The following is a 26,026-nucleotide window of genomic DNA, read 5'->3' as shown; positions in this document are numbered from 1 at the left end:
GAGTTAGATAATTATTCAAAAATATGGAATAAGCCGGGCGTGGTGGCGCACACCTTTAATCCCAATACTCGGGAGGCAGAGGTAGGAGGATCACCATGAGTTCGAGGCCACCCTGAGACTACATAGTGAATTCCAGGTCAGCCTGGGCTAGAGGGAGACCCTACCTCAAAAAGAAAAAGAATGTGGAATAAATGATGGTAATACAGATGTGAATAAAGATACAAGGCAAATGTTACTTAGCATTCTTTCAGTCAGGCCCTGGGCCAAGTTTCTTCCCATACATGAGTCCCACATATTATTCAACTGTCTGGATATAGGTTACTATACCCACCTGTTAAAAAATATTTTTATTATATTTATTAGAGACAGAGGGAGGGAGTATGGGTGCTCCAGGGCCTCTTGCCTCTACAAACAAACTCCAGATGCATGCAGACTTTGTGCACTTGGCTTTACATAGGTGCTGGGGAATCAAACCTGGGCCAGCAGGCTTTTCAAGCCAGAGCCCTTAACCACTGAGCCATCTTCCCAGCTCAGTACTTTTTATATGGGGGAAATTAGCCTTCAGAGGTTTACAAATATTCCCATTTTTGGCATTGCTGACAATACCAGAGCCAATATTTATATTCAAAGTATCTTTTGCCACAGCCGTAAAGCTAATCACTTCAATATTCTGTCTAACAGGCTTCCCTTAAGTTTTGTTTGTCTTTTTAAAGGAGGGTCTCACTTTATCCCAGGTTGGTGTGGAACTCACTCTGTAGCTCCAGACTAGCCTTGAATTCACATTGCTCCTCCTACCTCAGCCTCCTTAGTGCTGGAATTAAAGGCAGGTACCACCACACCAGGCTCATTTAGAGTTTTAAAAGGCATAAATGTAAAATCGTCAATATTTGAATAATTTGGTATTATTTTTTAAAAAGCTCTAATTTCTACCTATTAAAATCTTTCTATCAAGTTGAGGCAACTATTTTTTTTAACATTTTATTTTATTTTTTCATTTGAGAGAGAGATAATTGGCATGCCAGGGCCTCTAGCCACTGCAATCAAATTTCAGATATATGTGCCACCTTGAGTGCACATATGTCCTTGTGCAGCTGGCTCACATGGGTTCTGGAGAGTTGAACCTAGGTCCTTAGACTGCAGGCAAGTGTCTGAACCATTAAGCCTTCTCTCCAGCCCTGAGGCAACCATTGTAATACTTTATTTGAATCATGGAGAAAGAAACCAAGGCCTCTAGCCACTGCAAATGAACTACAGACACATGTGCCACCTTGTGCATCTGGCTTTACATGGGTACTGGAAAATTCAACCTGGGTCCTTAGGCTTTGCAGGCAAGTACCTTAACCACTGAGCCATCTCTCCAGCTCTGAGGCAACTATTTTTATGATTGGTACTGATGTGGTTAAGACGAAAATCTTGGGGCTGGGGAGATGGCATAACAGGTAACAATGTTTGCTATAAACATGAAAGCCTAAGACTGCTTGAGTTTTATTCTTTAGCACCCATGTAAAGAGCTGGGTGTGGCTCTGCATGCCTGTGATCCTAGTACTATGATGAGCAACTGAGCATCAGAGTGGGACAGCCAGTGTTCTGTGGCCTCCACACACATAGGGCACGCACATCTGCACACATGTGCCAACACACACCATACAAACACACACATAGATTGAAGTCTTAAAGGCATTTCTTACACTGTGCATGGAATTAGGTACTCTTTTTATTATCCATTTGGATACAAAAATATTCCTGGAGCTACCTTCTTCCCACTTACTTGACAAAGCAGTTTGGGTGAAAGGATTCCTAACTAGATTTAGCTGAATTAGATATGGCTGCTAAAGAAACTGGACCTCAGTGGCTAGAGAGATAGCTTAGTGGTTAAAGGCTCTTGTTTGTGAAGCCTGATAGCTTGGGTTTGATTCCCCAGTATCTACATGCATCTGCAGTTTGTTCTGAGTGGCAAGAGGACCTGGCCTATCCTCTCTCTCTCTCATTTCCTTTCTGCTTGTAAATAAATAATAAATAAAAATGTTTCTTAAAAAATCCAGCACTCTCAAACACACAGCATCTATTTGGATTTCCATGTAAACATGGAACATCCTGAACAAAAGGAAGTGTGAGAATCCTCTCCAAGGTAAACAAACATTAAGGACCCCAGCACAGCTCTTAAGGCCATTCCAGGCTGGTTGATTTCATCTTAATAGAAAATAGGCTCTGATCTAGAGCCAGAACAATTGAAGATGAGCAGGAGAATTTGAAATTGGTGATTCAGATAAAAGAAAAAATCTAGGAGTGGTGGTGCACAGCTTAATCCCAGCACTTGGTGGGCAGAGGTAAGAGGATGGCTATGAGATCGAGGCCATACATAGTGAATTTCAGGTCATCCTGGGCTAGAGTGAGACTCTGCCTAAAAACAACAACAAAACCCCCCAAAACCAGGTGAGGTGGGGCACACCTTTAATCCCAGCACTTGGGAGGCAGAAGTAGGAGGATTGCTGTGAACTGGAGGCCAGGCTGAGACTACATAGTGAATTCCAGGTCAGCCTGGGCTAGAGTGAAACCCGACCTCGAATCCCCCACCACAAAAAAACCCCCACCCAGCATGTCTTGGTGCTGCAATTCTGTAATCTCAGCATTAGAGAAGCAAAGGAAATTATCACCAGCTTTAGGCCAGATTGGGCTACCTACCAAGCCCCCACTGCAAAACAAAACGACCATCCTCACTCCCAGAAGTAAACAGAATGGATCAGTGTCCCTTTCTAATCAAAAGGACCTGAAATTGATGAGGCTTAAAAGATAGAGCTCTGGTTCCCTTTGGCATCCAGATAACAAGTTTGTTCTGGATTGATCTGGCTCCTCTATCAGTAACCTCTGGTCTCTGCTTTTATACCTTCTGCCTCACTTCTTTCTAGAACTACTAGAGATGTTAAGGTGCGATGTGTCTTCTGTGATCGGGAAGGATGAATTGGATACTTGTGGTTGTAGTGACTGGCACTTTTTCCAGCTGGGCAGTAATGGTTAAAACAGAGAAGACTGCAGGAAGAACAGAACATTTCTACTAAATTCCAAAGCAAGCAGGCATTCACTATACAGACTTGGAGTCTCAAAATCTGGATAAGCAGTGAATTCTGGGTAGCAAGCAAGCAGACATGTCTGTCTGTCTGTTTCTCTATTTACTGTGCATTCCTCAAATCCCTCTTCAGAGGCTAGAAACTCATTTCCCCAACCACTTAGAATACTGGTTGCAACTGTTGAAACTCACAGCTGATTTCTCGCTGAGAATTGTCCTTGGGAATTACCCTCTACCAAAGGGAGCTGCTTTTCCCAAGATGACCTGCCCTCCCAAGGACATGCCAAGTTCAAAGGCTGCAAAACAAAGGCAAGGACTCCTCGCCTGGATAGGAGACACCTCCAAAGGTCATCCCAGTCCCAGAGCTGTCACAGCTTTAGCTCCTCACTCTGCCCAACCCTGCCTTGTTCACGCCCTAGAACAGTAGACAGTAATCTCTTGAATGATCTCCCAAGATCACAAAACAACAGCCCCAAAGAGCTACAGTTTAAATCCAAATCTGTTTGAGTCAGCCCTAGTTTCTGTCAACTTCACCAAGCCCTTAAATTTATCACAATAGGCCCCATCTTAGTTGACCATCTTTGATAACCTCACAGTGAGTGATGACTCAATTCTACCAACCCTGGTCCAAGTCATGCCCAATTGTTTCCTTTCCCTACACATACGAGTTCAATGTCCTTGTCTGCCTCCCAAAGGCCTCCACCTCCTCCTCCTGAAAGCTTCCCTTTAAGGGCTCTCTCTTGGGTCTCCCTTCTGTCCCCCAGGTAACTAAAGATCTCCAAGGCTTCCAATTCCCTCTGTGATCTGGGTATCTCTTTAGGCCAGGAATGCTTAATCGTTATAACGAGCTCTCTGCAAGCAGGGACATGTCTCTTAACTCTGTTTTTCCAGCTACGCATCTTATAGAAGCTTTGTTAAATGGATGAATACATGCACTGCTGTTGCTATAGATCCTAGTGGAGCTGTTGTTAACACTTCCATGATGGGGAAGCACCTTTTAGTTCCACCCAAATTTGGATAAACTGCAACCTTCCTGAGCATGAGGACCAGTTTTTCTTCATGGGTACAGTCTTATTGGCACCCAGCATCTTGATTCCTGCTCACAGCAGATGCTCTCATACATCCCCCCAAACTGAATGTGACTCCACAGAAGGGACTCGTGTATGTAAGAAGATTCCTTCATTTTCCCAGTTTAGTTGAAACTATTTTTCTTAAAGTCTCTACTCTTTAGGATATAAGAATATTTCTCTGCCTATTCTTAGTGCCAATGTATAAAAATTGCCCTTGTTTGAAACACTTGTTCTCCACGCAGTCGCTAACTTCCATCTTTAGGTCAGAAATCAAATCTAATGTGGATACATCAAACACAGACGAAGAAGTTTTCCAGCTGGCCCACTGAACACTATGTCTTTGTTTTAAGGGGTCCCTTTGAAACATAAATATATCATTAATCTACAAGGCGGTTCCCTGGCCCCTTTCTAAAAAAAAAAAAAACAACTACTTACTGACGAGGGGTACAGGCATAAATATAGGCACAAAATACTGTTAGCACAAAGCTGAGTGGGTCTGGGGAGCCTCTTGCTCTACATAGAAACTGAAAGGCAAGTCTTATTGGGCAAGTAATTGTGCTCTCTGCACAGGAAATGGTCCAATTTCATTATTGTTCTCAACAAAAATGTCCAAATAACAAAAATATTTGCTGAGAGTTGGCTGAAGCCAGTAATGATGACAAGAAGCTCTAACAGCCCACTTCATTTTTTTTTTTTAATGGATTTGGGAAGAAGGACACTCTCTAATGCATAAGGAACTGAATTTTCTGTGCCCTGTGAAAATTTTTTTCACATCACTCTCTCACAGCCTCTGCTGCTGCTGGTCTGGTGGAAGTAAGGGAAAACTGTGACAACATTTTCCTGAGGGAGCAGAACATGTGGTAAGCGTGTTCTTCACAAGTCTATCATGTGTAAGCCCAAAAGGCAGAATGTGAGGCTCTTCTCTCATGTGACTTTTTCAGATGTGCAAGCTGGTCAGTTCCTAAGAAGAGAGATGCAATTTGCCAGCACCTCGTTTTCAAAATGTGCCCACATTGTTCAGGTCACTGACAGATTCAGTAATTCATGGAATATAAATGAGAACACTTGGTAGGCAAGTCTGTACCACACAAACGCAGTATAAATATGACTAGTCAGGTTTAACTTTTAATCCCGCGTCTGTAAAATATATATTCTCAGACATTCTATTGAGGTTAAAAGCGAGGTGATTTTTGGTAAGTACACTATGGCAAGATTTATGCAGTTTACCTTTTTAAACATTCTCGTCGAATCCTCGCTTATCTGCATGAACCGCATAATGACATTGTTCAGGTAGATGTCGCTCAAGGTCGCATGGTCTTTGCTTTCTCTCCTCACTTGGTTCAGAAGCAAATACCAGCAGTTCACTGGAGATAGCAGGTTCTGGTCTTTCCTAAGAAATGAAGAAGGACAGGATTATCATTGGTTTCAGAGCTGCCCCAGAGCTCAGTGACATCACCCACACAGCCTGACGAGCTGTAGCGGATGGGTGCTGTGACTGTTCTTTCGGCTCAGAGCATCTCTTGGATCAGGGCATGGCACATCCTGCAGAGATCTTGAAACTACCAGGCCTGAGAGGAAAACTTGGACCCAGAACCCTGGTGCTAACCCCCACCTCTGACAAGAGTTGCAGAAGCCCAACCTGTAGCACCCCTGCCCCCCGGCTTACAACCCCACTAAAGAAAGCTAATCACGTTGACATAAAAATCTACTGACTACTGTCACAGACAGACTGGTTTGCCACAGCACACAAAGTTTGCTCTGAGTGTTCAGCCTCCTGCTGGAAAAGAAATTGGGCTAGTTATGCTTTCCACTGGGATACAGATTTGAGGGTTATTTATTAATCCCCTGATACACAGCCTCCAGCCTCTAACAAGTGTTCCTGTGGAATATGAACTTTACAGTGCTGTCTCAAGGCTCATGAACAGAACCAGAGAGTTTGCTGGCTCAGGACTTGTCTGTCACACATTCTGTTGGAACCCATTAAGCTGTTTCAGTTTTGTAACTGCTCCTGGCCTTATTCTAGATAATAAAACTAAACACGACTATGAAAAAAATGTTAAAAAAACAATTGCAAAGAAAATCTCCAACCAAAACCAGTGAGAAGCCCAAATGTCACAGCTTAAAAAGAATTAGAAATACTATTTGTTGTTGTTTAAAAACTAACTATAGGGCTGGAGAGATGGCTTAGCGGTTAAGCGCTTGCCTGTGAAGCCTAAGGACCCCGGTTCGAGGCTCGGTTCCCCAGGTCCCACGTTAGCCAGATGCACAAGGGGGCGCACGCGTCTGGAGTTCGTTTGCAGAGGCTGGAAGCCCTGGCACGCCCATTCTCTCTTCCTCTATCTGTCTTTCTCTCTGTGTCTGTCGCTCTCAAATAAAAAAAATTTAAAAAAAAACCTAACTATAAAATGGCAAAATGGCACTGTTTATCCAACTCAGTCATAAGAGCCATTTAATCAGATGTAATTTTGTTATTTATGATCAATCATGAGCTGGAAGATTGAGAAACAATTGTCAGGTACTTCTACCATTAAACGTCTCTGAGTCTGGATTTAAGATTGCATTGAGTTGTGGGAGGCTAAGGCATGAGGATCACAAGTTTATGGACATGCTTGGATGTATTTCAAAAAATACAACAAAACCAAAAATGGCTGGATTTGGTGATACATTCTTTCATATCCAGTATTTAGAAAACAGAAGCAAGAGAATCACGAATTAGAAGCTAGACTAGACTACATGGCAAGTTTAAGTACAGCCTGAACTACATGGTAAAAACTGGTTTTTAAACAACAACAAAGAACCCACCTCCCCAAAACCATGTGAGTTACAAACTCTGCCTAGATGGAAAGGCAATCAAAGAAAGGAAGAACAAATGGGCAAAGGGAAGAAATGGTTCTTTCTCCAAGCACGCTGGGATTCTAGCCTCCATCCAGGGAACCCTTTTTCTCTAAATCACCAAGTAGCCCATGGCGGCTAATCAGTGTATCAACACTGTTTTCCCACTTTAGAGGCAATGATTACCTTGTTCACATGAACTTGTATGTCCATCTTTTATTTTGAAGTAGCTCAAAATTCCTTGCGAATATGTCATAGTTCCTTATATCCCCAGGGTTCGCCCCATTGAAACCATTGACATTATCTCACTGACTGAACAAACACAGTCGTATTGCCTTGTCACTAGTAGTAATCACAACACCGGTGGTGGCGGTGATGACAATAGCAGCTATCATTTCCTGAGTGAGAAGTAGTATATGGGTCAAGATTACGGACTCTGAGCAAGGTGCATTGGCTTAGTCCTGTAATTCCAGCTACCTGGGAGGCTGAGGCAGGGGAATTGTGAAATTCAAAGCCAGCTAGCGCTACAAGCTTAATTCGTGACCAGCCAGGGCAATTAGTGAGACCCTGTCTCAAAATGAAAAATGTGAAAAGAAAAACAAAAGGCAGGACTGGAGATGTAGGGAATATGACTCCGTGGCAGAGGGCTTGTGTACTATGCACGATGCCTTACGTCCAAACCTATTACCTCAAAAACGAAAAACAAAGAAAACAGAGGAATGTTCTTGGGATCATTATCCCAGCCACCATTGGATTCCCATGTTGTCATGGGTGAGTGATTGAACCTCTTTGTGCTTCAGTTACTTTGTACATTGAGTGAAATAACAGAACTCCCCTAAAGAGGTTCGTATGATGATGATTTGAGTTAATATATATTTTGAATACTTATAGTAATGCCTCAGGCACATATTAAGTGCTCTGTCAAGTTAGCTATTTTTGTCTAGGGCTGCTCTCAAGATTGTACAGAACCTCCACTTAATCCTTACCTTAGCCATTCTGTGCGTCCTCACTATCAATGTGAGAACTGAAGTTTAGCAAAGCCCGGGGATTTGATAAAGAGCCAGGCGGGGGTCAGCGACTCATTCTGCTGGAGGCTGACCGAGCCTTGCTCTTTCCAGTTGCATTGGCCACTTTGGGCCAGGGATCGTTCCCACAGCAAGTGCTCCTGTGCCAAGGAAGAGCAAGCTCTGGAGCGCGGCTGGGGTCAGTGACACTGTGGGGCCATCTATTTGTTTGTCTGGCAAAGGGGCAAAGAAATGCTGCATGCTTGCCCCATGCCACCAACCAATCATATAAAGACCTTTGTCACAGTTTTTATGTCACTGAATGGTCATAAGATCTCATTTTACATGTTAGTATGCCAAAGTTTGGAGAGGGGTGTGTCTCTTGCCCAAAGTCACACAGTGGAGACATTATTCCAACCCAGGTCTGGCTGACTCTTTAATAAAGCCTGAGGTTCTACTCATTCTAACTTATCCTTCCCACAGAGTTAATATCCATTTCATTTTCAGCCCCATGCTCAATAATAAATATACTTAGGTCAAAGGCAATGGCAAGCTACTTTTCTGGGGCACATCTCTGTGTGCATATGTGTATGCACGTATGTGCACCTACATGTAGGGGTCAGAGGTCAATATTAGATGTCTTCCTAGGTTTCCCTTCACTTAATTTTTTGTGTGAAACAGTTTCTTTCTGATCCCAGAGCTCACCAATTTGGATACAGTAGCTGCCCCCAAGCCCCCAGATTCTCGTGTGTGAGCGCGTGCGCGTGCGCACGTGTGTGACTCCCCCCTGTTGGGAATAGAGGTATGCAAGGCCATCTGTGTCATTTTGTGCAGATGCTGGGGATCCAAACTCACGTCCTCATGTTTGCAAGGTACGTGCTTTACCCACTGAGCCATCTCCCCAGCCTTCAAGCGACTTATCTTTTGAGGAAAAGTAATAGACTGGGAGACACGAAACACCATGGCATGCGATGTGATCCACTGAGAGCCACATTTAAGGCTTGGGCTTACACATATCTTCCCACCACAGCCAGTGACTATGTAGAGACACTGAAGACACTTGAAACATTTGCTGATCGTGAGCGGGCTGCCTTCTTCACAACCGCCTTGAAAAAGGGAACAGCTACTAGAAATGTGAGCACAGCACTGGCTCCAAGTTCCGCTTTCCAGCCAGCCTCTGCAAGGACACTCTGTCATGTGGTTATCTGGGAATCATTGATAATCATCTACGTATCAAAACCCATGGCTAGTCATCCAAAAACAGAAAGGGAGGAGAGTGAAAAGGCAGGTCTTTTTTTTTTAAATCTAGAATAGCTACACATTTGCTTCTGCAAAATCACCTGCCCTACTTTGTAGGAAGGCTCCAATATCATGGAGGGATGTGAAATGGAATCACAAGCCCAGTGCTGAAGGACAGAACTGGCTCTCAGCAGCCCCCCGGCTGGCCAGGCAGGTCTCCTGTATTCCTCCGCGGTGAGTGGGTAGAGGGGTTCCCTTTTACTATGACTCTGGGGTTGACGCTCCAGGGAAGCTGGGGGGCAATGCAGAGGGGTTCCAGATCATTACCATATGGAAACCTTCCCCCACCCCAGGTAGGTTCAGGGTGGGTACCAGTGCAGCCAAGGTGGTCACTTCCCCTTCCTTTTCTTGGCTCAGCAATTTCCCTTGAGTCCAGGTGTGCATTTTCAAGGTCTACTCTACTTTAACCAGGGTTTCTGGGACCTTATGGTAGAAGTTAGTCCTGATGCTATGGCCCACCACGCTTCCAGGATTGAAAGCCTTCTGCCCGTCTCTCAACTTGGCCAATCTTTTTCTCTCCAGGTACACCCGGCTGAGTCCACCTTCTCCTGCTGCATCTTCCTCCAGTCCGCAATCCTGCCTTTGGCCTTAATCACTTTTAAAACACAGGTGTGTGTAGGCTCTATTTAAATCTTTCCGAAGGTTTCCTATGTTGGCAATCAAAACTTCCCATGAAAATGGACAAGAAATCTGGTCTGTTTCAATTAATACCTGTGGCTACACAGCTCATTGTTCACTATTCATAGCTCATTCTCGAGACCACTTTCTATTCTGCAAATCTGGCCTCCAGCCCTTCTCTTCTGGTCCTTTACCGAAAAGCTTCCCCTCCTCTGCCAGCCTTTGCTGGGTCTCCCCTAGAGCTCACTGCTTCCAGGACCTTACCCCTTCCCTCCCTCATCTACAGAATGTGTTTGGTCCATGGCACCCTGCATTTACTCCTGCTGAAGCACCTGTGAACTCCACTTGAGTTTTCTGATGAGAGGAATTAAATTATAAAGTTTATTGACAGAATAACTTGCCTGCATTTTCTAAAATGACATGCAATTAATGATAAAATTTACTTAGAATTTTACTGAACGCATATTTTAAACCAACTTCAATTGTAATGATCACAAACATGTTGAGTTTGGTGTGTATGGAGCACTAAACTCAAGTAACTCTTATTGCTTGTTTTCATATAAAATCACTTCAGAATGGCTCGTGTCTGTAATCTCAGAACTTAGGAGGCAGAAAAATCACCAAAAGTTCAAGGACATCCTCAGCTACAGAGTCAGGCACTGACTCAAAAAATTGAAATGAACAAAAGAATGCAACAATTTAAAAAAAAAAATCACTATAAGGGCTGGAGAGATGGCTCTTAAGGCACTTGCCTTCAAAGCCTAGGAGACCAGGTTTAAATCCCTAGTACCTATGTAAAGCCAGATGCACAAAGTGGCACACACATCTGGAGTTAGTTTGCCATGGCTGGAGGCCCTGGAGAGTCTCTCTATTCTCTATCAGTCTCTGCTTACAAATAAATAAATAAAATATTTTTTTAAAAATCACCACACTGGGCTAAAATGAGATTCTACCATGAAAAACAAAAGCAAAACAAAACAAAAGAACTCACTACAGAATTCTTGAGGCCTTTGCTTGAAACAGCCCTTTCAAGTATCTACCTGTAGCTGATAGAAACTCCCAGTTTTCTGTAACCAAGAATTTTACAAATGTATCTTCTTTTTTCCTTCTGATCCATATATTTACTTTTTGTTGAACATATTAATGATCCAGAATTCTTACACTGTCAAACCATTCAATGGATAGCTCCATCCACCCATCACAAAGTGTATTAAAACTTGATGTGGGCTGGAGAGATGACTTAGCAGTTAAGGTGTTTGCCTGCAAAGCCAAAGGATTCTGGTTCGACTCTCTAGGACCCACGTATGCAAATGCACAAGGGGGCGCATGCATCTGGAATTTGTTTGCAGTGGCTGGAGGCCCTGGCGTGCCCATTCACTCACTCATGCTCTCTCTCTCTCAAATAAATAAGTAAATAAATAAATAAATAAAAACTTAATGCATGTGCATTTTGATAATTTCACCAACCTTTTAATCAAAATTAAAAGAAAAGTTGAACTTTGAATCAGCTGCAGGCCTTCAGATTTTAAGTACTGCACACCAGTAAACAAACCTCTTCATGTTTGTCTCAGTTCAACTTCCTAGCAACAACCCCGAAGTTTGGGGGGTGGGGGACACTTGTACTTTTTAAAAGGATGTGGCTCAAGGTCTGATTACTTATTAAATTTTTTGATGCCCAGAACAATCTTCAGTTTAACCAAGAATTTCTTATTTCTAACTACCCAACCTCCCCTTGGCTGGCTCTGATAACACCATTATGGCTCGGAGGTGGCTTGAAGTCCTGTGAGGAGACACGGCGGCCTCCTCGCAGCCTGCTTCCCACACTGACACATGCTGGAGCTCTTCTGGACTGCAGCAAATGGCTCCCAACCCCCATACTGGGAGCTTCACTTACCATTTACCTCATTCCCGCCAGAAGCAAGCATTTGAAACATAATTCGGCAAAAGGATTATAATGAAACCTAGACTCTGCATCTTGTGGTCACAAGCCACTCTGGAGTGAAGTGCATCATCTTATGGACATGAATTTATCTATACATATGCTTGTATTGAAAACAAAATGTTCAAAAGAATGCTACTAGTTGAAAATATGACCATTTCCTCTGTATACCAACTTTAAAAATAAAATAAGGTCAATTCATGCCCATACACTATATATAAATGGAAAGGGTTGCTTTTATTTAGGGGGCCATGCTTACCAACAGCCTTTCAGACAAAAGAAAGTCTAAGCTCAATAAGGTCTAGTAAAAAGGTGAGGCTCTTTCTCTCTTCCTTCCTTCTTCCCTCCCGCCGCTCTCACTCTGAGCGCTGAATCTCGGGCCTCAAGCATGCTGGGCAAGCACTCCTCCTCCAGCCACAGTGGTATCCCGGGCCTCAGTTAATTTTCTTACTTGTATTGCTGGTGGTCCTTGGTGCTTCTTGTTTTTGCCATGAACCTTTCTGCCAGCTTCTCTAGGTTCCGAGAATATTCCGTCTCAATTTCCGCTTTTTTCCGGAAGAAGTCTTGGAGGTCCTGGAGAAGCTGAACTCGCATCTCGGTTTGCTGCTCCAGGCATTTTTGTTGTTCTACCAGTTGAGCTCGAATTTCTATGGAAAGAAGAGAACTTATTTGATGTCTTCTTGAAAATGACAGGTGTGCTGGAATATGTGAATCATAAAGATTGAATCCTATCACCTATTTAGCTTTGGCTTTTATTACAGGGTTGTGTCCAGGTTGGATTGCAAAATAAAATATCTGCTGACTCCTATTCCTTAAAAGAACAAGACAGAACTCAGGAAAAAAAAACAAAAAACAAAAACATAGCAAATTAAAACAGAAACATGGGTTACACCTGTAATGCCACAAACATGCATAGTCATGAGTGAAAGAACGACATTCTGATAATAATTGAGAACACTGGGACATTGCTGGTAGCTGAGTACATGAAAAGTTTTTAAAAGGCACTTTACCTTAACTATCCCTTTTCAGTTTGAATAGCAAGGAATGGGCATCACTTCTTCCAGATTTTTTTTTTTTTGATTTTTTTTTTTGAGGTAGGGTCTCACTCTAGCTCAGGCTGACCTGGATTTCACTATGTAGTCTCAAGGTGGCCTCGAACTCATGGCGATCCTCCTACCTCTGCCTCCCGAGTGCTGGGATTAAAGGTGTGCGCCACCACGCCCGGCTTCTTCCAGATTTCTAAGCCATGACACGTTTGCCAGTTGGCACATACAGAGACTGACATCTGGTAATTTTTATTTAGTGCATAAATTTCTCATTTGTAAAACACATAGCTTTAGGGTTTATAGAAATGCTGTGCCTAAAAATAACTTTTTTCTATATCCAAGTAATCCATTCATAATAGCACAACTCTCAGATTCCAATTTATTATTCAGTTCACAGTGCCCAGGCCTGTTCACTTGGCCTTTGCTTTGTACACATTGTTGAAACTCACACCCTTATTGACACACATAATCCTGAAAGAATCCTTGGACAATTTTAGTACAACAGAAACATGAAGATAGTCATTTACTGATTTAGCAGAAGCACAAAGGAAAATGTGGCATGTAAAAAAAAAAATCTATAAGGGCTGGAGAGATAGCCTAGTGGTTAAGCACTTGCCTGTGAAGCCTAAGAACTCCAGTTCGAGGCTCCATTCCCCAGGACCCACGTTAGCCAGATGCACAAGGGGGCACATGCGTCTGGAGTTTGTTTGCAGTGGCTGGAGACCCTGACACACCCATTCTCCCTCTCTCTCTGTCACTCTCAAATAAATAAATAAAATAAAAACAAATAAAAGTTTTTAAAAAAAATCTATCAATGATTGCTACATAGGAACATATGTGTTTTGGAAAATGAGATACAGTAACTAATAACTACTGAGGTTGTGTGTTCGAAGATGCCAAGATGAAACACCAAAGGCAAGAATACTCATACTGGAACGTTTCTTACTGTATCTTGCCCTGTGTTATTACATGTTCTTAAAAGGGGACACTGAATCTTAATGGAGACAGAAGAAATCAGTATACAGCGCTGCTTCACTCTCCTCCTTCTATTCCTCTGCAAAACAGAGGACTGAGCTGAGGATAGACATGCAGGAACCTCATCTTATTTGATCAAGCTCATTAACAGTTAGGGAGGTCAAGTTCTAAGTAGAGGAGATGATCAGGAATTATGATGAATTTAATAATAGCTGATAATACAAAGTTGATGGTTCTTAAAAATATTATTTATTTGAAAGAGGAGAGAAAGAGGCAGGGGGAGAGAGAGAGAGAGAAAGAGAATGGTAACGTTAGGGCCTCTAACCACTGCAGATGATCCCTGGACACATTTGCCACCTTGTGCATCTGGCTTTATACAGGTACTAGGGAATCAAACCTGAGTCCTTTGGCTTGACCGCTAAGCCATCTCTCCAGCCCAGTGTTGACTATTTTACTCAGGGTTAGTATTACTCTGTTTTACAGAAAGTTGAAGGAGAGTTTAAGTAATTTAAGAACATAGCTAATAACTGGTATTTCCCAGGGACCTCTAATTCCATTCTGTTCATCTGAAAAAACAAACATTTCTCACCCTCTTCCCATTCACCCAACAGTTTTGAGCACTGTTCTGAGCCCCAACTATATCATAGCAAAGAGACCGTAAGAGATTCCATGCTACATGAAGTGCTGCTTCTGGGGGTGTGGGCAGAGGCAAGGAGTCATTCCCCATGTCTTTTATGGCATGAGGGAGCCTCTTCTTACCCTCCCAGAAGTGTGGTGGCCAGCAAAGTGAACATACCATCACACGCTTTAAACTACCAGGAACAGCATCTGGCTTTCAGACAAAGTGGTTCCCAATACAGTCTTATAACCAGCATGCCTGCCAAACATTTCCTCCTAAAAATACAGAGCTAATTTTGATTCATAAGAAAAGAAAAAAAAAAAATCAAGGGTGAGGGTATTTCTCATTCAAGAATTCCAGTAAGTCTTTTGAAATGAAGTAATTTTAGCACATCTTGCTGTGTCTAGAGGAAATGAATCCATCATCTTAGGTATCAACTAAACTCTCTTCACGTGTTTGCTCCCTTGCTGCATCCTTTCCTCTTTCTCCCTCCCTTCCTCATGCCTTAGCTTCAACTAGGAAATAAAGGTGGAGGAGAGTACAAATCTCGTCATATAGACGTCACACAGAAATTCTTGTGTCTCATTAAAACACACTGTTTTGCTTGACTAGGTTTCAATGACTGACATTCCTAGAAGAACTGTGAGCCTCATTTCTGTACCAGGGATTGCAGGTTTCCTCCCCTCTGCAGACTCTTTTATGGTCTATTAAGGTCCTTCCTAGTAGTTTTCTGAAATCAGTATTGATCTGGATTATTATTTTCAGACTTGAGGTTCACTTCAGTTCATTTCAGCTGAACCAACAACTACTGAGCTTTTATTTTATGTTAGGCAAAGTCCTAGGCTCTGGGGATACAACGATTTCTTCTGGTAAGACAGGCAAGCCATGAAAGGCTAAGACCAATATACAGTAATCAGGGCCTTCATAAAGAGAAGGTATGGAAAGAGGAGCCCAAACCAGAAAATGAAGTAAATTATAAAGCATATAGCTGTACCCAGCAAGACAGTGAAAGGGCACCCAACAGGATGGGGAAAATGTAAATCATGTATATAATAAGGGATTTGTATAAAGAGCACACCAACAACTTTTCAACAATAAAGGCAAAAATACAACTTAAGAATTGAACAAAGGATCTCAGTAGATGTTTCTCCCAGCAGGATAAACAGTGCAGTCAAAGGTACTCAACCACATTAACCACCAGGGAGGGTGCTCACTCATATTACCAAGGCTGTAACAAAATGATAATAGCAGGTGTTGACGAGGACATAGGAAATTGGAATCTTGCTGGTAGGAATGTAAAATGGCTCAGTACCTTGAAAAACATTCCTCAAAAGGTTAAACATGGACTCACCACATGATTCAGTGTTTCTACTTCTAGGTATATAGCTAAGGAAAATAGAAATGCAGTTCCACAAAAACATGTGTACACAAATGTATATAATAGCATTATTCATTAATAGTCAAAAGATGGAAGCAAACTACAAGACTATCAATTTATGAGCAGATAAAATGTAGTAGAGCTACACAATGGAATACTGTTGAATCACTAAAAGGAATGAAGTGCTGATTTACGTCACAGTCTCCAAAACAAGCTCATGGATGGAAACTGCTGTCAGAAGACTATGGACTGAGATCTATGCTTCCATTCATATGACATTTCTAGGATAGAATAATTCACAGAGACCGAAACATAGATGAATTTTGCTAAGGGGTGAGAGGCATAATAGAAAGTGAAATTACTGGGCTGGAGAGATGGCTTAGCAGTTAAGCGCTTGCCTGTGAAGCCTAAGGACCCCGGTTCGAGGCTCTGTTCCCCAGGTCCCACGTTAGCCAGATGCACAAGGGGGCGCACGCGTCTGGGAGTTCGTTTGCAGAGGCTGGAAGCCCTGGCGCGCCCATTCTCTCTCTCTCTCCCTCTATCTGTCTTTCTCTCTGTGTCTGTCGCTCTCAAATAAATAAATAAATTTTTAAAAAAAGTTAAAAAAAAAAAAGAAAGAAAGTGAAATTCCTGCTACTGGGTGTAGGCTTTCCTTTGAAGGTGATAGAAAGTGACCAGTAATTGATTATGGTAATGCTTGCCAAACTCTCTGATTATACAAAAAATCATTGAGTTGGTAAGTTATGTATGTGATTTATAACTCAAATAGCTGTTATGTATTTTCTTAAAAAACAGTTATATCACAATTGAGAGAAATATCAGTTGCTGATACATTTCAAACAATAATAATAATAGTAGTAACAATAGCTCTTATTTCTGTTCCTAGTACTTTTTGAAACTTTTTTGACAAATTAGACAATATATTGACCTGCTCTTTAAAGACAGGTGTGGTGGCACACACCTTTAATCCTAGCACTCGGAAGGCAGAGGTAGGAGGATCACTGTGAGTTCGAGGCCACCCTGAAATGACATAGTGAATTCCAGGTCAGCCTGAGCTAGAGTGAGACCCTACCTCAACAAACCACAATAATAATAAATGTCTACCAGAGCCTCAAACAGAATGAATCCACACTAACAATTAAATAAACACAATCCACAAAAGAAGGTTTTCAAATTCTTCCAATTAATTTGTTAAAGAAAAATTCATTACAATATGATTACTAAACTATAAAAATCTGATAACACCAAATTAAATGAAATTGCCCAAAATTGGAGGAATTGCTTACTATTGCTCTAAGCCGTGACTCTTCAGTTCACGGGACGGCGCAGGCTGTGGGGACAGCACGGGGAGGCTGAGCCACGCTGGGCCCTTGCTCTAGGATGTCACTGACAGGGACGGAAATAAACACAGTGTCCACTGTCCTACCTGCATTCATCCAGCGAATAACGACGGGTGGAAAGCTCCATCAAACCACCTCCGCTGCTTTGTTATTTGATCAGGCTTTCCCTTATGTAAGCAGGGTCTATATTCTGTCAAGACACATTTGTACTTTACCCAAGGAAATACGAAAATTACCCAAAAGGTGGAGAAAAGCCAAAGGAATATCTTCAAGAACATAACCAGCCAGTGTGACTATCTGGTGTCACTGATTATTCACCTGCTTGCGAAGACAACCTGGTGACTTTCTTATCATGTACAGCACTGAGTAGGTCAGATTTTCTGTCGCAGTGACAAAGCACACGAGAACAACGCCTTGGAGGGGTATTTGGCTTTTGGATTTGGAGGTTTCTGTTTGCGCTCTCTTGACTTTATGGCTGTGGGCTTGTGAAGCGACATCATGGGGGAGGGACAGAGAAGAACAGGAGAGAAACAAGCAAAGCTACTCGCCCTGTGCAACCAGGAGGCACAGCGAGGACATGGAAGGGACCAGAGATAACGTATGCTTAAAGACACCTTCCTCCAGCTGGGCCTCGCTTCCGAACCATTTAACTACAAATGAACTCACTTGTCGATGAAATTGCAGGGCTCCTGACTCAGTCTCTCAACATGTGAACCTTTGGAGGAAATGTCATATCCAAAGATAACAAGCATTGTATAGGCCAATTATCACTAAATGAACAACGAAAAAAGGAAAATACAAGTTCCAGATTTGATGGTGTAGATTACACAGGCTAAAGAACTTTCAGAAAAGAAAAGGTCACTAGTCAACTGAGGTGGTCGTCAAGGCTGGCTTCAGAGAGGATGGTCCTGTGCTGACTTTAAAGAGCAGGCAGGAAGTGGAAGGTTATGTGAATGTGGGGGCCGAAAATGTAGTTCTTACACAACTCAAAACATTCTTGATACCTAGGCCCTGGGGGCAGGGTTCTGCAGAAAGCCGATACTTGCTGGACCAAAACTAACTTTACAGTCACTGTCTCAAGGGACGTAAGATTCCTCCTGGCCCTTTTCTACTTTTGAATGACACCAACAACTAAAGAGTCAATAGATCTAAATGAGATCAGATTGTTTCTACCCCAAGTTCAAAATCACAATTTCATCTTAGTACTGTAGAGATGTTAGCAAGTTTGGAGAAGTATAGTTATGAGGAAATCACCCTTTGGATTAAAGTAAGGCAAGAAGTTGTATTCTCATTGTGGTTAGTCCTCATTCTCTTCAACGTGAAAGCATATTTTACAAAATATCTGACATTTAATGGAGGCTGTATTCATTTTTCTCAGTCTTCATTATAATACCTTCATTTGAAGTGACGTTAACCTCAGTGTTACTCTACAATAAAAGCTTACTACAAAGCATTGTGTTTTAATAGCTTTTTTTTTTCAGGTTTTAATGGCTTTTGAAGGCTAAGTATTACATTTTGGCCCATGAACATTTTCAGATAAAGTATGGGAAACAGGTTTGCAGTTTTTCAAATGAAAGCTGCCCTGGACAAAAGGCAATAAATTAAGGTGATCAATGATTGCAGTTTAACTACACTATAGAAAAGGGCCATTTAGGGATGCAGCCAGGAATGACCCACCACAGGGCTGTTATCAGAATACACAAGAGGCAGAGATTCATTCACTTCCCCATAATTAAGCAAGGACATTTAAGACCTTATTAGTAGATTGATTTTCACAACCAGAAAAAGAATGTGTGTAGGAATCATTGATCTGTAGAGAATACAAAGATTTACCTTTTGCAATGACCGGGTGTGCTGCTGACACAGACTGGAGGCATTCTCTAACCATTAGCTTGCTTGCCTGATATAATTCAACATGAAGTCCTCCAGAGTAAACACAAAAGCTTATACACGTTTTTCTCTAAATAAGTTTTGAGAATAGAAAGCATTAAAGCAAGTTTAAATATTTGTAGAAAATTTATTGCAAGGTAAGGCCTTTTCAAATTAAAGCTATTCCCTTGTTGTAGTAATTATACTTTTTTTTTTTAATTTTTTTTTTATTTGAGAGAGACAGACACAGAGAGAAAGACAGATAGAGGGAGAGAGAGAGAATGGGTGCGCCAGGGCTTCCAGCCTCTGCAAACGAACTCCAGACGCGTGCGCCCCCTTGTGCATCTGGCTAACGTGGGACCTGGGGAACCGAGCCTCGAACCGGGGTCCTTAGGCTTCACAGGCAAGCGCTTAACCGCTAAGCCATCTCTCCAGCCCGGTAATTATACTTTTAAAGTCTCTACTAGAAAACAGTTTAGACTCTCACATGTTACCACTGACATCTAACAAGGAAACATTTATTTAGTTCCTGCTATATTTTAGGCCCTGTGATAACTACTTGATGTAGCATATCTCATTTTATTCCAACGGCAATCCTATTGTGTGGTATCCTCCATTACAGAGGAGATTGGTGAAGAGAGAAGATATGTTTCAAGTCAGTTAGTTAAGAAGTACCAGAGCTTAGATTTCCATTCAAGTTTAGCTAACGACAAAGTCCATGAAACAAAATTATAATGTACAACAATTATACTTGTTTTGTAATTACAGAAAGCAGGCCCACGTGACCCAGGCCTAGGCTATGTTCTAGTTAATGAAAGTACCAGGAAATGTCATTTCCTGCCAAGTTTTAGACAACAGATTCTTAACATTGTTTTATGCTGTCTAGAAAAGGAAGGATAGTGTCAGCTATATTTAATAGAATACTGAAGATAAAAGGATGTGTAAGTGCCACAGTGTGATCTAAATTCCGTTTATTTCAGTAGATTTGGATTTAAAATTTAAATGGCTTAAAATTACAATTGATTTTTTATTGTATACGTGTATAAATGTGTATGTGTATGTGTATTGTGCATGTGAAGGCCATAGCTCACATCAGAGTCTTCCTCAGTTGCTCTCCACCTTATTTTGTGTGACAGGATCTCTCACCTAACCTGGAGATTGGCAATTTGACTAGAGTAGCTAACCAGCAAGCCTCAGGGATCCTTTTTCCTCATTATCCCCAGTGCTGGGATTACAGGGATGCATCAGTCTGGCTTTTTTATGTGTTGAGGATCTAAACACAGATTCTCCTGTTTAGGCAGCAAGTATTTTACTGATTGAGCTATCTCCCCAGCCTCAGAAATAATTTTAATAAATACACTGTGTCATTAAATCTTTACAACAAATCAACACTTTATATATACCTAGTTGAAAATGCTAGCATGTTCTAACCTCACACCTCTGCTTCTTGGTAAATACTTAACATAGTCTCAAATACCACATTTGGCTATGCCACACCCACTCTTACATAGCTGCTCCTGTCTGGAAGAGACTCATTTTCAAATGTGATCAGATACATGAGCAGCTTTTAGTGTACTGCTGGAGAAGCAATACCTTCCATCTAAATGTTCAGTAGCAGATAGCTCTCACCACTTCTATCTTAATCACTTACATTCCTTTTCATTTAATCTTTCCTCCCCAGCTCTCCGCCCACACTGCACACTCCAATCTGTTAGATTTCCCCGTGTGTTGGGTAAAAGGCTGATTGTAGTAGAAGAAATGATACAAGAGACCGTGAACCCACAGACTGAGGACAGAGGACGAACAGAAGCAAAAATGGAAGAAGAGAAATTAGGAAGAAGCCAATTTCAGAAGGACAGGAGAGAAAAGGAGGTAGGTTAAAAAAATTACGTAATATAAAGTAAGTGATGAAGAGCGTCAGGAAGTCACCAGAATCAGGTGTGGGTGCCTGAGGGACTGTGTCGGGGCTTCAGTCTACCCCCACCCAAGTCTTAGATGCTTGTAACAAATTCCAAGAATCAGATGTCAGTCTTGGGAGGGTGTGAGAATAAAATTTCAAGGTTAAACATAATGCTGGGTGTGGTGCTGCACGCCTTTAATCCCAGCACTCTGGAGGCAGAGGCCATGAGTTCGAGGCCATCCAAAGACTACACAGTGAACTCCAGGTCAGCCTGGACTAGAGTGAGACCCTACCTTGTAAAACACACACACACACACACACACACTGCACAATAGCTTGTCCTCTTAGGAACAAAATGTGGGCTACTTGGTTACAAGATGCCCCTACCTCAACTTGCAACTCCTTTGAAATCTAGATGCAGTCAGAACTGATCCTGACCTTTCCCTTCAACTTTATTGAAATTTGCACTAAGATTCATGTGTGATTTTTTTTCCTCTCAGAATCCTAATTTAAAGGCATCTCTAAGACCAAACAGAAATTCTTTGTATTCACATTATTTTCATGGCTAGGTTATAAATTCAGCTACTCTGGCTTTTTAATTAATTGCCTTGGCACCTCAGGGCAGAGTGGAAGGCCATCAAATACAGGTGGAGTCAACAGAAGGCCTGCCGCCCTTTTCCTCTTTGCAAGCCGGCCAGCTTCAGTAACACCAAAAGCCTTCCACATCAGCCCATGGTATGAAATTTCCCCTTTGAAGTGTAGATGTTTCTGGCAAGGACTCACACTACTTGCAGGCGCAGCTGATGTTCTCTTGGCTGCCGGCATTCAGAAAGCTGTCTGAATGGATGGCATGGCGCCTGCTCCCCCGCCACTGATGCCTCCCCCGGCTCAGGTGCCAAGTAACCATGAGGGGAGGCAGCCAGCAGTCTGCAGGGCACTTCAGGCCCCGTCTCCTAGACCCAGGCTCTCTGGATGCCAGCAGCTCAGCTCAGGATGAATGCATTTTTCTTCAGTGCTCTGGTTACATGGTGACATGATTGGCTCCGTGGGATCGTCCCAAAGGTGGAGCTCTCTGCTCAAACCCAATGGAACACTCCACACTGTTCAGCAGTCCCCGTGTGGGATGGAAGTAATGGTTAAGGGTGGTCTTAAGACCTGCCTGTGAGCGCTCCATTTAAAGCAGGAGTGCCAAACGCAGACCTCCTCAGAGGCCAGGCAGGCCCCATAAATGAGAGGCCAGCGGGGAGGGGGAGGAGGGTCTGAAGAGCTGTGCTTGTGTAGAGGGCACGTGCCCACCCAGCCACCAACCTCCACGTGAAGGTGGTGATGCAGGGGGCCTGACACAATCATGTCATGTCTCGATACTTATTTATGTATTTTGAGAGAGAATTCCTAAGTCTGGATTTCTTGAGTAAAATCTCACAACTTTCAAACATCAGCAACTAATTAAAACAAAACATTATATAAGCCAAAGAAAACATGCTTTTGTGCCAGATTTTGCTCCTCGCCTAGCATTTTGCAACCTCTGACACAGAGAAATTAAGCTTGCTGGACAGAATTAATGTCTTCTTTAATTATGTGAGAGGAAGAAAAACTCAGATTGATGATAACTTTGAGGACCTAATGAATAAACAGTGATGTATATAGGTGTGGAAAATCAATTTAAATCATTCAAGATGTCACATTTAGTGAGCTCTATTATTTTCTGGTTTTGAAGCAAACTTATTTATAACTTGGAGGAACTTAAACTTCTCACACTAGCTGCTCAGCACTGAAGATACAGAGCAGTCTCTCCCCCCCTCACATTCTCTCCTGGGGCTCAGCTCAAATCTGGACCCTGGCCTGATGGCCTCTTACTGGAGTTGCTTCTCAAGTTGAGTACAGCTGACAAGGACTCCAGAGACTGGAAAAAAGCCTTCTCCCCCAGCGCTGGCACTGGTCCCCTCCTGTGGACTACATTCTGCATTAGTACTAAGTCTTACAGCAGTCCCCATCCCTATGCTCCAAAAGCCCTATTTCATAGATGAGAAAACTTAGTTTCTGAAAGGTTAGGAGGAGATAGCTTGGCGGGTACAGTACTGGCCATGCAAGCATGAGGACCCGAGTTTAGATTCCCAGCACCCACATCCACTGCCAGGCATGATGGCCTGGTACCTGCAATCCCAGCACTGGGGGGTGGGGGTAGGACAGAGACATGTGGGTCCCTAGGGTGGCTAGTCAGCCAGTCTAGGCAAATTGGTGAACTCTAAGATGCTGTCTAAAAAAAAACGGGGAGAGAGCAAGAAAATCACATTCAAAGTTGTCCCCTGGCTCCCACATGCATACGTGTGCAATGACGCACAGCCGCGCATACCTATGAACACAAACACACCACATACATATGTATGCAAAAACAAAGAAAGGTCAAGGTTATAAACCATGGACAGAGCCAGATTCATTTCTGTATGGCTCCTAAGTTTGTATCTTATCCCCTTATAGCAGCCAGAAGTGAGGCAAAATGCAGATGCTGAAACTAAAAACAATTCAAAGGCCTCCACTTATCCAGTTCCTTCGGACCAAAGCAACATGATTCTCATCTTATAAAAGGACAAAGGTGACTCAGCACATACTGAATAGGGCACAGTTGATCCTCAAACATAGTAAGAAAGATGAGGACATAATCATTTTAATGCAGTTAACCCTCAGTTATGAAGTGTTTACATTTAGAGTTCGCTGGGGGTTTGAGTAAAATAAACACACCCTCAAGCCCTCCACAAGTAAACACTGGGGAGCTATTTTGGGAGTACAGTCTAAGGAGGAAACCTATAATGTAATTACGGAGTTAGGTCTCAGCTGCGCACCCCAGTGTAACTGTCTTCCTGGGGTTCATGAAGCCCTGCTTCTCAGGCTACTGGGAGGGTATTTTGGAAACCCACAGAGCCACTAGCTCTGTTACTAAATGCTGACGTGAGTTTGAGTAAGTTACTGATCCTCTTCAGAACTCAAGTTACTTACTTCCTCCTTAAAACAGATATGATAAATAACCACCCCGTGGACTCACAGAAAGGTATGAATTATGAAGAATTCATAAGAATGAATGAGTGAAGGTAAGAGTTACTAAGGGCTTAGAAAATTTAAAATTTTCACTCAAATATATCTAGCAAAGTAATAATAACTATAATAACAATATATCATTATATGCTAAATTTTGGTAATTATATCAGGTACTATTTTATATGAATTAACTTATTTTAATTTATCATACCGATTTATTAGGTAAATACTATTATCATCATTTCATTTGTGCAGATGAGAAAACTGAGGCAAAAAGAAGTTAAAAACTGTCCTGTGGTCATTGACTAGTAGATGAAACAACATTCTGAGCTCAGTCTGGCCTATGCTTTTTACCTACTTGAAAAGATTTCCGCAATCCTTTGCTTCCTGTTTTCTCAATTCCAACATCACCTGCTCCACCTCCCCAGAGAAAAGATTAATACAAAAATACATCCTATTCCCTCAGCGACTTTTTGTTTCCAATAATATGATTTTCTTTGAAAGAAAACAAGAAAATAACCTTGAAACTATTCTCACAGATCCACTGACTATGAAAATGATTTTGTCTATTTCAGCAATGCTATATAGGTACACCAGGTGGTTTCATAAGAAAATTTTAAATTTTACAATTCCTTCAAATACTGAAAGTAGCTATATTTTTTTGGGGGGGGGTTGGCACACCCGGGCCTCAACCACTACAACCGAACTCCAGATGCTTGTGCCACCTAGTGCGCATGTGTGACCTTGCGCTTGCCTCACCTTTGTGTATCTGGCTTACGTGGGATCTGGAGAGAGAGATAACATGGGTCCTTAGGCTTTGCAGGCAAGAGTCTTAACTACTCAGCTACCTCTCCAGTCATGAAAGTAACTATTTTAAAGAAAGTTCTCATTAAAAATTTCCCACAATGGTCCTGAAAAATTATACCCCACTCTTAATGAAAATTTTCAATTAATAAGAATAATATATGGTGGAAAATTCTAAGGTGTACACTATTCATAGTTAAAACAAATTCGTAGGCTGAAGAGATGGTTTAGTGGTTAAGGCATTTGCCTGCAAAACTTAAGGACCCAGGTTCGATTCCCTAGTTCTACATAAGCCAGATGCACAAGATGGTGCATGCCTCTGGAGTTCATTTGCAGTGACTAGAGGCCCTGGTATATCTATTCCCTCTCTATCTGCCTTTATCCTTTTCTCAAATAAATATTTTTTAAAAAGAAATCCATAAGCTATGTACTGGCATACATATGTAATCCCAACACTAAGAGGCTGAGACAGGAGGATCAGGAGTCCAATGTTACCCTCAGCTACATTTCAAGTTTGAGGCCAGTCTGATCTAGATGAGACTCTGTCAAAAAATAAAATAAAACTGAGCCAGGTGAAGTGGCACACACCTTTAATCCCAGCACTTGGGACACAGAGGTAAGGGGATCACCATGAGTTCAAGGCCACACTGAGACTACATAGTGAATTCCAGGTCAGCCTGGACTAGAATGAGACCCTACATCAAAAAACCAAAAAAAAAAAATAAATAAAAAAATAAAATAAAATAAAAAAATAAAATAAAATAAAATAAAGGGGCTGGTGAGATATCTCAGTGGGTAAAGCACTTGCTGTACAAGCATGAGGACCTGTGTTCATATCATATCCTCAGAACCCGCATACGCGCTGGGGTTGTGCTTAGCAGAGACAAGCAGATCCTCAGTTAAACTGGAGAGCTAGACTAACCAATCAGGGAGTTCTGGGTTCAATGAGAGAGACCTTGTCTCAGTAAGTGCCAACATTGATCTCCATATTCATGCACACACACATGAACACAATATGCCTACAACATACCTACAAACATAAAAATCTATCTTTGGGATAGAGAGATTGCTCAGCCGTTAAGGTGCTTGCCTGTAGAGCCTAACAACCTGGGTTTGATTCCTCGGTACTCAGGCAAAGCCAGATACACAGGGTGGTGCATGCATCTGAAATGTGTCTGCAGTTGCTGAAGGCCCTGGAACACCCATTCATTCTCATTCTTTTTCCTTTCTCCCTCC

The 26,026-nt window shown here is 42.2% G+C and overlaps 1 protein-coding gene across 2 annotated transcripts in view; it reads right to left on the bottom strand.

Annotated features, from left to right (window-relative positions):
- Srgap1 (SLIT-ROBO Rho GTPase activating protein 1) overlaps positions 1-26,026 on the bottom strand; it is a 308,516-nt gene that overhangs the window by 165,951 nt on the left and 116,539 nt on the right. For both annotated transcript variants that reach the window (XM_004650052.2, XM_004650053.2), the window contains exons 2-3: positions 12,278-12,473; positions 5,362-5,524 (exon numbers count right to left, since the gene is read on the bottom strand). In XM_004650052.2, the coding sequence (XP_004650109.1) occupies positions 5,362-5,524; positions 12,278-12,473 (359 nt within the window). The remainder of the gene's footprint in view (positions 1-5,361; positions 5,525-12,277; positions 12,474-26,026) is intronic.

Source organism: Jaculus jaculus, chromosome 6, assembly GCF_020740685.1.
Source record: "Jaculus jaculus isolate mJacJac1 chromosome 6, mJacJac1.mat.Y.cur, whole genome shotgun sequence".
Classification (NCBI taxonomy): domain Eukaryota; kingdom Metazoa; phylum Chordata; class Mammalia; order Rodentia; family Dipodidae; genus Jaculus; species Jaculus jaculus.
The sequence above is the reverse complement of the archived record's forward strand: the minus strand, read 5'-3'. Positions and strand labels throughout refer to the sequence as shown.